This window comes from Emydura macquarii, unplaced genomic scaffold (genome assembly GCF_026122565.2).
Source record: "Emydura macquarii macquarii isolate MOO-44397 ecotype Brisbane River unplaced genomic scaffold, CSIRO-AGI_Emac_v2 contig_3530, whole genome shotgun sequence".
Taxonomy (NCBI): Eukaryota; Metazoa; Chordata; order Testudines; family Chelidae; genus Emydura; species Emydura macquarii.
Window position 1 is genome coordinate 11,580,393 of NW_027133667.1, and position 12,318 is coordinate 11,592,710.

Sequence of the window (12,318 nt, forward strand, 5' to 3'; positions counted from 1 at the left end):
TGAATGTCCAGGCTACACAGCGACCAAAAATGTTCCCCCTGCCACATTTCAGATTACTAAGAAGGCTGCTGCTGTTTCTTTTATATGTGGCCTTCAAACATACCACTGATCCCTTTAGTCTGGTCTGGCAGCCCAAGTTTGTTGTCCTTGAGGGCACATTGTAAAGGCCCATATTTGCCTTACTAAGAGGCTGGTTTGGTTATGGTTCTGAAATTTCCTGTCCCCCCACCCCTCCACCTCAAAGGGTTGAGGGAGTGTGTTACCGTTGATTGCCACAGGATCTATCAACAATATGTATGTGATTTCAGTTATATATTGCCTGTGAAACTTGAGTTTGATGCCCTGTGGTTTTTATCCTAGCCAGTGTATTTATGGATACTATTCTTGGTCACATACATCATGTATCTAATCAATTTCTGAAATTTACTAAGATATTTATCTCCTAACATTCTGCAGCAGCTTATTCCACAGCTTCATTATATGTTGTCTCATTTTACCTTTTTTATTTTGCTCTTATCTGAAAGGGACTGATTGAGTGCCTGACTGGTCTTCTATATGTTATTCACTACTGTTATTTTGTCTTCTTAAATAAGCCTAATATGGCATCACACCTTGCATGGAATCCTATATTGCACTCCCCCCATCTACCGGCATTTTTAATGCCTTTTTCCCCAGACCTTTTCTTATTGAGATGGACTGATTAAAGAGAAATGGTGGCTGTTAGTCAAGGTGAGGATGCACCATAGATGTATATGATGGCATTAAAATATTTCGCATGTTATTCTTTCCCCTTAACATAGCCTAACATATTGTTCATATTTTTGATTGTTGCTGGTCAGACTGCCATGACATCTTCTCTTTCCAGAAGGCTACAATACACAACCCATCGAATATGTAGTTTACATTATTCCTTTCAATACGTAAATCTTGCTCTTGCTGTTGTTGAATTTCTTCTGCCATCGTATGACTCAATTCCTCAGTTTTCGTAGGTCCTTTGGGAGCTCCTCATAATCCACACTACTTTTGACTCGCCTAAACCAACTCATCAATAAGTTTTGCCACCTCTCTTACAGGACCATCACACACAGAACACCAGGCCTAGTACTGTTCTCTCACCACTTTTAACAACTATCTCTATGCAGCTAATATCCCAACTCTGTTTCCGCACTCAGCTAGTTTCATCTAGAAACAGGACATCCTCAGCTAGCCTATGAAAAGCTAATATATCCACTGGTTATAAATCTCCTATTGTATTCACTTTGGAAGAATTTTCACTGGTTTAGAGTTATGATTAAGGATCTGATTCTGTCACAGAGGTCATGGGTTCATTTTCACCAGCCTTGGGGCCATCCAACAGCTGATCGGTGGCCAGCCCTGGGGCCACCAGAGCAGCGACTGGGGCTGGGTCAGCCCCTGCCATAGGAGGAGGGCTGGAGCAGCTGCAAGCCTTGGCAGCGCTCTCTTTGTCTCCCCTCCCCCCAAGGTATTTTTAGTAAAAGTTAGAGAGAGGTCACGACTTGCATGAATTTTTGTTTATTGCCCATGACCTAGCGTTGACTTTTACTAAAAATACCCGTGACGGAATCTTAACCTTAGTTGTGATTGGTCCTGGCAGAAAGCTGTTTGAGTTTGTTCCTATCATGTTATACTCACCTAAGTGCTTTAAAGCTCTGGCTTAAGGAGTCTCCTACTTTCCTGGAACTGAAGTAACACTCAAAGATCTATACAATTCAGGATCACCCTTACACACCTTTTTAAAGGGCAAATGCATCATTGGGTCCCCATCCATTTCAGGAGCTATTTTTTTTTAAATGATAAACTACATGTTGTGCTAATAGTTCAGCTCCTCTGTTGTTTTCACGAGCTGGCCACAAGGATACAGTCCCATATAGTCTTACCAGTTTAAATGAGAGGTGGTATTTTTGGAAGCAATATTATTCCTGCCCCTCACCCACCAGTATCTGTAAAGCAAAGCAAGGGCTGAGATCTTGAGGCAACCTCCCAGTACGAGAAGTGTGTTTTTGATACATGAGGAAGAGGACAGGTAATTTCTCTTACCATCTTCAATGTCGTAGGCGTAAGATGATAAGCGCAAGGTGGTGGCGCAGTATTCGCACTTGAAGCAGCTGCGGTGGAAGAACTTGCCTTCAGCACTCAGCCTTTCCATCACGTAGACCCGCTTGCGGCAGAAGTAACAGACATCACTGCCTCCCAAGTTCTGAGGGAACTCCTTTTTGAATGAGCCCTGGACAGAAATAAGGCAGGACCAGGGTTATCTGGGTGTGATCTCACTTCCCTTGCAGGGCCATCTTTTATATCTGTGGTTACTGAGCATCTGGAAGGGGCCATTCTGTGACTCCACTCAGCCCTTCCCAGGGCATATGCACCAAGCAGACAACTGCCACCTAGAGATAATAACTAACCTTCAAGTTCAGGGAGAAAGGTCCTTGGGATTTCATTCCCTACACCTACATAAATCAGGAGCAAATTACAGTTTCCAGCTCCTTGGATAGGAGAGCTAACAATCTTACAAGAGACTATGAATGCTGCCCTGGAAACAGTTGACTGAAGCTGGGAGGATTATTTCTGGAACGCTCCTAACCCTGTCTGTATTCACTTGCAGGAGACTGATGCTAGTCTTGGAACCAAGATTTTCAAATTACAGCCCTACACATTAATTGCCAGAAGCATCAAGGAATCCCTTGAGCAGCCTTTTAACCCTACATTTCAGTCACCCTGAGATTTGTGAAGAAAGAAGTTTTCTCCAGGACACAGCAATCCAGAAGTAGCCTGACTGAATCAAACACAACTCTGCATTTGAAAGTCAGGACTTTTCAGTCTCTCAATTTAGTATTCCTAGTCCTAGGATGTTGGCATTAGATTAAGACAGACTTTGCAAGGAAAACTGGGTGAGGAATGGGGAAGAAAATGAAGTCCATTATAAAGTTACTACAAAGTATCACCAGCCCCTTTCAAGACAACTAAAGACTCAAATCACTGCAGATCTACAGGACTTCTAATCACAAACACATCTTCTGTACATCATTCTCTTACCAGTTCCTTCTTGTCTAGAAGGGTTTTGGGCTGTTCTTTCCTTTGAAGCTGATTGGCTATCTGCTCAGCCAATGAGCTCACTCCGCCTGTATACATCTTTATATACTTCTACCAGATGGAGGGGACAAAACAGCAGGGAAGCGAGGAAAGAAAAAATCAAATTAAAAAGATAACAAAAATGATAAGAGTAAGTGATGAAAAAGTGCAAAGAGGTTTCAAACCATGCCAAGACAGTGGACAACACAGTGATTGTGTAGTAACAGCAGAATCAGTATCATCAGTGATCACCAGCACAGCCCAGCAATAACGGTAATAGTAACTGAAAAGAGGGAAATTTGAAATCAGTCACTCTACGAGATTAGAAATATGTTCTTTCTTCTCCCATGAACCAAAATCTCTTTGTTCTGAGAATATTTTGCATATAAAGGACCTGAACATTTGGTTTTTCTCTGAGAGGAGACAAAGGCAGGACAAGTTTTAGCTGCCAGATAAATGAGGAAAAGGGTAGAGAAGAGGCATTTCATAAACCCTAAATTCAAAGAACCGTTCACAGAAGTCCACACAGGTGCTTAGCAATAGGGAGCAAGTTGTTTCCAGGGAGACAAAACCCTCAAGCTCAGACTGAGTTGTGATTCCTAAAAATCTTTAACTCTTCCACTGCTGCCTGAGCACCTGCCCACAGTACACAACAGATTTCTAGAGTTATCTGGAAGGGGCCAGGGGACTCTGATCCAACACATTAGATTTGTATCCGTGTATACCTACTACTAAATATCTGTTCAGCTGTGCACACAAGCTTTACCCATAGGTTGTTCTGTCAAGGGTATTTTGCTTGGTTTTATAACCTTGAGTATCTGGACCAAACTAAGCTGCAACAAACCTTCAATTTGGGTCATGATGAATCCAGGCAGTTCGGCTCTTGCCTCAAGGAGCAAGGCCCAAAAGGAGAGTTTTACAGTTTGTTTTCTAGCTAAGCTTGGACAGTGCAGGAGGAGCAGTAGAGTCTTGCACAAGAAACACCCAGGACATTTGGCAGTAATTAAGTGGTTAAGGAAATAAAAACTTCTATGGAAAGGTAATCCTATCACAAGCACCACGTGTGTGTCTCAATACAGCAGCAGGCAGCGGGCCAGGCAGTGTCGCTTATTCAGATAAGGAAGTGTTTTGAATGTCTCTCTGACTTACAACAGAAGGCATTGCTGGAGTCTCATCAGCAAATGTAGAACTGATTCAGTCTTCCATATTCAGACTGCTGGCTTCTTACAAGTGACACATGCCAGGGATACACTGCTCTGAAGCAATGAACCTTTTACAACCCAGAGACTGCAGGGTTTCTACACTACATGCTCAGAGCTATTCCTGTGTAAAAATATAGCTAAAACATTCACAGTACACAAGGGATTGTGGCTGTCCCCATGGAACACACTTCGCTATGAACCTCACCTCTTGCCATAGAAACCAAGTTATTCCTTTCCCTTCTACATTTCTGTGCAAATTTTAGTGCTCACAAATTTAGAGGAGAATAGAGGTTACGGAATCATGACAGATTATTTCGATGATCTGTAGAATAGTAATTTTTAAAAAAAGCTGTGAACTCGCACAATCTAATCTTGGATTTCATGGCTTTGACTATCAGCCATTTACCAGTGTTTATATCTTCACATTTGTGAGCATGGGAGCATCAGGAAACACTAAGGAGTTTGAAACCCAGTATTTTAGGAGGGTTTCCTAAAGAAAGAGACTGGAAAAACCAGGGCCAGGATCAGACAATTATCATTTATATCTATTAAATATGTATCAATCCATAAAAGTAATAACTCCATAATCTGTATGTCACTGCATTAAGCAAGGGATTCACTGCCCTGTAGCACTGATTGCTATTCCAGTCTTGCCTCGACTCCACCCAATATACACAGAGCTCAGCTAATGCCACATCCCTGAACTGTGTGATATGAACATTATTACTCACGTCCTTCCTCTTCCCTTCTCCTCCTCCTGTTTGTTACTCTCATGCATCACATCTTGTATAATATTAGATTGTAAGTGGAGCTAGTTGGGAAGTGTCCCTCCCCACCAAAAATGGAAAACGGACTGTCAAAAAACAGCAACTGAAAGTTTTTGGTAGACCAGTTGCCATTTCTCAGTCAAAATCCCAAACATTTTTTCAGATTGTAAATTTTGTGCCAAAAAGTCAAAATTTTCCATGGAAAGCAGGCATTTTGTTGTGAAAAATTTCATTTAGCTGAAACTCCAATCTTCCATGAAAAAATTTTAAAGGAAAAATTTCAACCATCCCTAATTGTAAACAGCTTAGGACAGGAGTTTTCTGTCTATTTGTACTGTGAGGTGTTAGCACACAGCAGGTGCTGTCAACCAGCACAAGCATAATGACAATCCTGACCTGCAACACCCATGCTATTTCATTGCCTCTCTTGGGCAGTGACTTTCAAACCACTTTGCTCATCCTCCAAATGCATTTTGTGACATGGACATATGTCCTCTATACACTAGGAGACCAACCAAATTCCTGTTGCTTGCACTATGAATATCAGCCATTTTAATTTCCACTAGCTTTTTCGGCAAGCCAGAAGTGATTTTCCTCCATTATTCCTGCTCTCTTCTCTTAAGAACATACACACAAAACCATGCTGTAGTTTTGCTCAAGCCCTCAAAGGGAAGCAGCAAACGTGAAAAAAGCTTTTATGCCCCTGTAGATTATTCCACAGCCAGAAGAATTCCTGTGCTGGAAAAAGTTGATTTGAGTCTATTTAAGAGCTCAAATCAGACTCACCAGAAGTTTTTCCATTTAATTTTAAGCATGTTTCATTCCAAATGGCTGTACGGCTTGGAATAACCAAGATATGCCACAAGGTGCCTCTGGCTTTTCCTACGTGCACGTGTATGTACACTGCATTCAGCCACATCAAGGCGATGAAGCGTCACAAGCCTAGATATCTCCTGTGGCACATCCTCTGCTGGTGGGAGTTGGGTGGGGCAGTGGGCACAGCTGAGTGCAGCTTGCAAGACCCAGGCCATGCTACCTGTCGAAGGGAGTCAGATGAGGGTGAAGCAGGGCGGTTGGAAGTGCGGAGGCTAAGGGAGCGCTCCCACTGGTCAACAAAGAATCGTCGAGACGGTTCAGTCTCTGGCTAAAAAATAAAATACAGTGAGAAAATCATGAAGGGATATGGACAAGAAACCAAAACAAGATCACAAAGGAACCTTTAAGTAGAGTCAGGGAGGACACTGTCTGCCTTATCTCCTCCTTTTCCTCAACTGAAGAGAAGTTGTGCACCAAATGACTTTCACTGCCATTTAAGTTCATTTCCTCTCCTCCCCCACTGTTCCTTTGGAAGCAGTTACCCACCTGCACAGAAACCCCACATCCTGTGCATTGCTGCTTCTTGCAGCACAACTAGATAAACCATTCATGCAGATTCCAAGCCCATCTCTGGTGCTCCTCCTACCCTGTCCAAATGCTCTCTGTGTTACAGCCCAAGGCAGGAGTATGAGAGAGAGAGTTTTGCAGTGCAGTTCATATTTCAGGGGAAGGAAAGATCCCGTCCCAGTTTTTAACTAGAAAGGCCCAAGAACTTTGTCTTGTCGGGGGTGGGGAGAGAAAGAAACCACCTTATCTCCCCAGCCTTCACCATCCTCACTGCTATGATGGAAGGTTCTATGGTGGCTACAAGATTTCCAACTGTCTGAGCTACAGCTTGAATCTTTCTCCACAGTGGTTGCCTCTGCAGCTGATCACAGCCTCCCCAAGGAGCAGCAGTCTGAAATTGACCTGATTATTGCAAATTTCACTCTGACCCAGCTTGGGAAAGCTGTGACAAGCAGCAGAAGCCCTGGAGCTAATTGTAGGCTTAAGAAGACACCACTGGATCATTTTATACTCCACTCATGTTTGGGAATTTAGTTCACATCCATAAGTGCTAGGAAACTGATTAAAAAAGAAAGCCTAGATTCTGTAGAAGTAGATGGCATTTGCCCCCAAAAGCTTCCTACCTGTTGAAAACTATTGGTGAAGACCTCCCAGGTGACTGTGTATGTGTTGTTGTTGGAGTGGTGGTATGTGTATGGGGGGAGGCTGGAGATCAGAGAAGCTACTGTCCCAAGTGGCAGGATCCCACAGGTCAGAGAAGACAGGTGGGTGAGAGGAGAAAAAGAACTTTAAAAGTTTCTGGTAGAAGCAGAGAGAAACTGCACAAGCTGCCAGCTTTACTACTGGAAGCAGGACTAGTGGAAGCATGGACACAAAATTGGCTCTCTTAAGGGCCACGGATTAGTGCCTGAAAAAGGAAATGTGAATGTTCCTACCTACCAAAGCAAGTGGATGGCATTTCCCAGCAATTCTCTCCGTACTAGCAGAGGGCCATTCCCTGGCTTGAGCCTAGCTAGTGATTGGCATGTGCCCTGAAGTTTGGACATTGATCGTCCTTGTCAATTTTATTCTACTTTGTGAAACTGCAAATGCTACGCTTCTTCAACAAGTAAGAACAGAGTTAAGAATTGGCAGGGAAAGAAATGGAGTAAAAAACGGCTCAAAATCACAGTTGTTTACAGTGTCCTTAATGTGGTGGTGTAGAGTGACAGTCAGTGCACTCTTCTAGCCTGCTGATCCCAGCAGTCATCCCTTGCACTATTCCTTTACAAACAGATACAGACTGCCAGACAGGGCAGTAGTCACCTGTTGCCTGATTGTCGGTCTCGGCTCCAGGAGGGCAGCCAGTTGGCATGCCCTCTGCTCAACATTCAGTGCTTGCTCAGGCACTTGGGCATCAGAAAAAACCCGAGGAGATCTCTGTGGGGATAAGGAATAGGGGAGGAAATAAACGAAAAAGGAGAAAAACAAACCCAAAAAGGAACAGAAGCAAAGCGGACGACAAGGCCAATGCCAATGCCAGACAAAAGGCACAAAAGCCCACATGCAGAAGAGAAAAGCAAGAAGGGCTCCCAGATGAAGACTCTTTCCTTTCTTCCAATTGGGACCCAACGCGCACTGGAATTCTGCACTGACAAACGTCTCGATTCAGCATCTCAAGGCTAGGGAGGACCAGCTGAATTAGACAGTTGTTCACAACTCACCCTCTGCAGCCAGAATCAAGCAAATGCACAGCTTCTATCCGGCGTTTCCATCCAAAGTAAGGTCACCATTAACCAAAAGGCATGGCTGTAGAGCCCACAGCAGCTCCATCCTTGGTGCTTGCCTCACCCCAGTTCTTTTGTTTAAAGGATTTTCCTTACTGAGATTTCCAGACCTAGCACAACTGTTTGTACTCCTCACACTTTGTGCCCAGAAAGACTCATTTTGGGGTAGCGCAGTCCAGCTCTGGAAGAGGATGAACTAGACTCCCAGCAATGCCCTCCTATGCGCCTTTAAAATGCTGGGATACAGAAAGGTAGGTGAACGTAGAGCTTATGAAAACTAAGGGGCTCGACAGCATTGGCTAGAGCCAGGTATAATGCAAAACATTATGCAAGCTTCCTACACCTGCCCCAGCAACTCCATTACCCTAACCTCTCCTACTGCACTTCACCCTCTAACACAGCTTTGGCAATAAGCTTCAACTCTCACATGCCACACCCCGTGGCACTGCTTGAACCGATTTTGCTAATCTGTTGTACAGTGCACTTTTGTGATATTGAAAAATGCCCACTAGGGACCAGGCGGTGGCCTGTTGGATGGGGCAGTAAGCCAGAGTACCATGCAATGCCCAGTAACTTACTTTGTTTGGGGGATGAAAAGTAAACCCAATGGGAAGTATAAACATCTGTAGCCTAGCTTCAGTAGGCTCCGTCTGTTGAGATAATCCCAAACTGATGACTATGTGGCCTGCCAGATAAAATGCACTATGACAACAGACAGACAAGGTGGGTGAGGTAATACCTTTTATTGGAGCAACTTCTGTTGGTGAGAGAAACAAGCTTTCGAGACCAATAAAAGACATTACCTCACCCACCCTCTCTCTAATATCCAGGGACCCACCTGGCTACACCTACACTGCTCACAGCTATGACAACAGAGCACACAACTGTGTTGACAGCCAGTTACCACGCTTTTCTTACTCAGACACATTAACCAGTTTCTCTCCTTTTCTGTTTTAAGCAGCTTGTCAACCCCATCCACTCCTTCCTACTATGCCAATTTATCAGAAGTAAAACTAAAGCCGGCTACAAAACTAGGGGCTCCTGCGTTGCTGCAAACATGCCTGTGACGCTCCTGATGGTGGTCTGAACACATTCCGCCCAGATGCATGGGACTGCTGAAGAGGACATACTTTGGAAGTCAAGGCAATTCTACAGCTGGCTTCCACTTATGATTTAACTTCTCAACTAACCAACTTCAAGACGCAGTTAACTGGGTAATATGAACCAAGATCTTTCAACTGTGTAGTCCCACTTCCTTCCATAATTTACGCCTCCTTTCACCCTTCCCACTGATAGCTAAACATTTCATTATGAGGCAGGCTTCCTATCCTCTGTAGTAAAGCAACCCCCTCATCTTCCCTTGTAACCTGGCCATTCACGAGGCAGGTTGGAATGCCAGTTGTTTAATGAACCAGAAAGCAGCCATGGAAACAATGCAACCATGTGCACGGGAGTGGACACAAAATGTAACCCTTCCTGTTCTGCTACAGCCACAGCACATTTCATTAAAAAGAGGTGAGAGAGAAGAATGGGGGGAGCTAGATCTGATCTACGCAAAATAAAAGCAAAGAGCAAACAGTCAATGTTGGTAAATGCTTGTTAAGTGAGTAATTATGCAGACACCACAAAAAATAATCATTCCTAACACTTTCAGAAGCTCTGGTGTGTTAATAGCAGTACAGAGATAACTCTGCTTCCCCCATCCCACACAACACTTCCCTTGAATATTGCACACATCCCGCCACTGCATGTGTCATCACCATCCATGCCATTTGCTCATGCTCTTTTACCCTTTCCTGTCTGGGACTCTGCTCTTCAGTGGGGTCAGCACCAGGCTCCCTGTTTGTCTGTGGGTAAAAGTATGAGCTTTAAACCAACCACAATCCAAGTTCTCACTCTGGACAGATTCCATTTGAGTCATCCTACCATGCAGGCAGAAAAGAGAGCATCATGCAGGGAAATTGTGGCATTCATTAAGAACTAGAATTTTAAAAACTGTCATCAACCACTTAGATCTTCAGAGGAAAAGGAAGGGGGGTGGGAGGGATCAGTCCACACAGGTCTATATTAGGACATTAGATCAGTTAACCAGTATATATTACTACCCAAAGAACTGGCAATAGCATGAGAAGGTAATAGGAACACTCAGTACCTCTCACATAGTGATATTACATCAGATGGAAAGTTTAAAAGGAAAGGTGGCAGAATTAATGTGTCAGAAGTGTAGAGATACAGTTTTCAAAAGGTAGCAGGTTAAAAAGGACGCAGACTAGAGTGAATAACGGCATTGTAGGGGCCAAGACAACCTCAGAAAGAGAGGCCATTCTGAGCAAAAGCTATTGCCCGCAAAACTGAATCCCCAAATTGGATATTGATATCTGCTTTATTCTGAAACAAAGGGACTAAACATTCCTCAGACCAAAGGGAGGAAGTAGACAAAGTTTTCCAATCTTACTTGAGCAAAGAGATGTGTTTTAAAAAAAGTCTTCTAGAGAAAATAAGGGGGAAGATGGTAAATCCTTAGCTGGTTCCAGCAGTAGTCAGCTGTCATGGCATAAATGAGCAAATCACACAGGAGGGACCAGACATTTGGATGAGGTGATGAGTGATGAAGACTTAAAACTGAAAGACTTTGTGTGTTTTATTCAGAAAGGTGTGGACTAAGCATAGGACTGGGAGACAATTTCCCTACTTAGAAAACGACTGTCCACGGACTAAACAAATCACCACCTCTTTGTCTCAGTTTCTCCCATCTGCAAGAGATTATTCCCCCATCTCACAGAGATTATCAGTTAATGCCTTTAAAATGCTTTGAGAATCAAAATGCTGTGCAGGTGCTACATGTCACTATTATATTAAGGGTCTGATTTACAGATCATAGTGGTCATGAAAAGTCAGAGTTCAGGCTTAAATATCTCCCCTTCACTCATTCTGCTATGCCTAATTGCTGCAGCACACAGAACACAAGTCTTCACTCAATTTTCAGGTGTACAAGGGAATTAAGCCAAATCCATAGAAACAAGTTTTCAGAATTTAGCAGTACAATTAACATTAATATTAGGGAGTCACGGAGTTGAATCCATGTGCGCCTCACATTAGGAAAGGAAGGAGACTAACAAAATACAACTCAAAGAAATACTGGCCATATATGAGCTGACAAAGGGCAAGAGTCTTCACATTTTTAGATATATTTAAGCAGAAGGCCAGCAAATCCATGTGTCTGTACTTCTAGGTGCAGCTTTTATAACCTCTACCCAGCGTAAGAGTAACTGCTCTATCTGTACTGCATCTCTGTATTCAGACACACTGAACTCAAACTACTGAGAAGTAGCACAAGAGGAGTAAGCTGCACAAATACCTGCCACTTTGACAGTCACAAAAGTACCTCATATAAGAGGCCCAGAAAAAGGCTTTCAAGACCAAGGTAGGAAAATGCCCATTCACACCTGTTTAAATGAGAAATGGGGATGGAAAGAGAGGACTAGAAGGGAAGGAAAGCTGCAACCTCAAATACAGGCAGGTGAATACCTGACTTCATTTCCCATCCTATTCCAGCCAAACTAGCCTTTCTTTTGGAAAAACTGCCTTGGAATGGTGAACAACCAGCCAAGGGTAGTAATGGGTCAAATTCTACCTCAGATACGAACACACGTAACTTCCCTGCAATAAGAGTTGTGCACATGCATTTAAAGACAGAATCTGGCCCTAACATTTTGCATTTCAAAACTCTCTTCTGCAACACAAAATTGGAAATGGCTGCTGTAGACAAAAACAAGCCTAAATTAAAAGGCCCAAAATCTCCACGGTGCCAAAAAAAATTAGTTTTAGGTTAGATTTTGATATACTATATTCAGTGTCTAGTTGGGCTACTGACCTAGGAGGTCCATGTGGGTAAAGGAAATATATAATTTATAAACAGAGGGAACATTTAGTCACTGATTTAGTGACCTGTGCAAGCAGGAAGAAAGAGGAGAGAGCAGGAGAGAGCATGCACAGTGAATCACCTGCTGACTGGGATACCATGGAGAGGAAGGTGGAGTGGAGGAGGAAGAGAGCATGATCACTTTTTTAGGGCAGGTCCGAGAACGCTCCTTATTCCTCAGCTTTATT

General features: G+C 43.4%; 1 protein-coding gene across 15 annotated transcripts in view; it reads right to left on the reverse strand.

The window, feature by feature from the left end:
- The window catches only part of MICAL3 (microtubule associated monooxygenase, calponin and LIM domain containing 3), a 252,360-nt gene that overhangs the window by 97,289 nt on the left and 142,753 nt on the right, over window positions 1-12,318 (reverse strand). For 10 of the 15 annotated variants that reach the window (XM_067536313.1, XM_067536318.1, XM_067536320.1 and 7 more), the window contains 6 exons: window positions 12,213-12,311; window positions 9,999-10,055; window positions 7,748-7,861; window positions 6,096-6,203; window positions 3,055-3,162; window positions 2,059-2,245 (listed from right to left, as the gene is read on the reverse strand). In XM_067536313.1, coding sequence (XP_067392414.1) covers window positions 2,059-2,245; window positions 3,055-3,162; window positions 6,096-6,203; window positions 7,748-7,861; window positions 9,999-10,055; window positions 12,213-12,311 — 673 coding nt within the window. The other 5 variants (XM_067536323.1, XM_067536321.1, XR_010917670.1 and 2 more) reach the window with 4 other exon arrangements.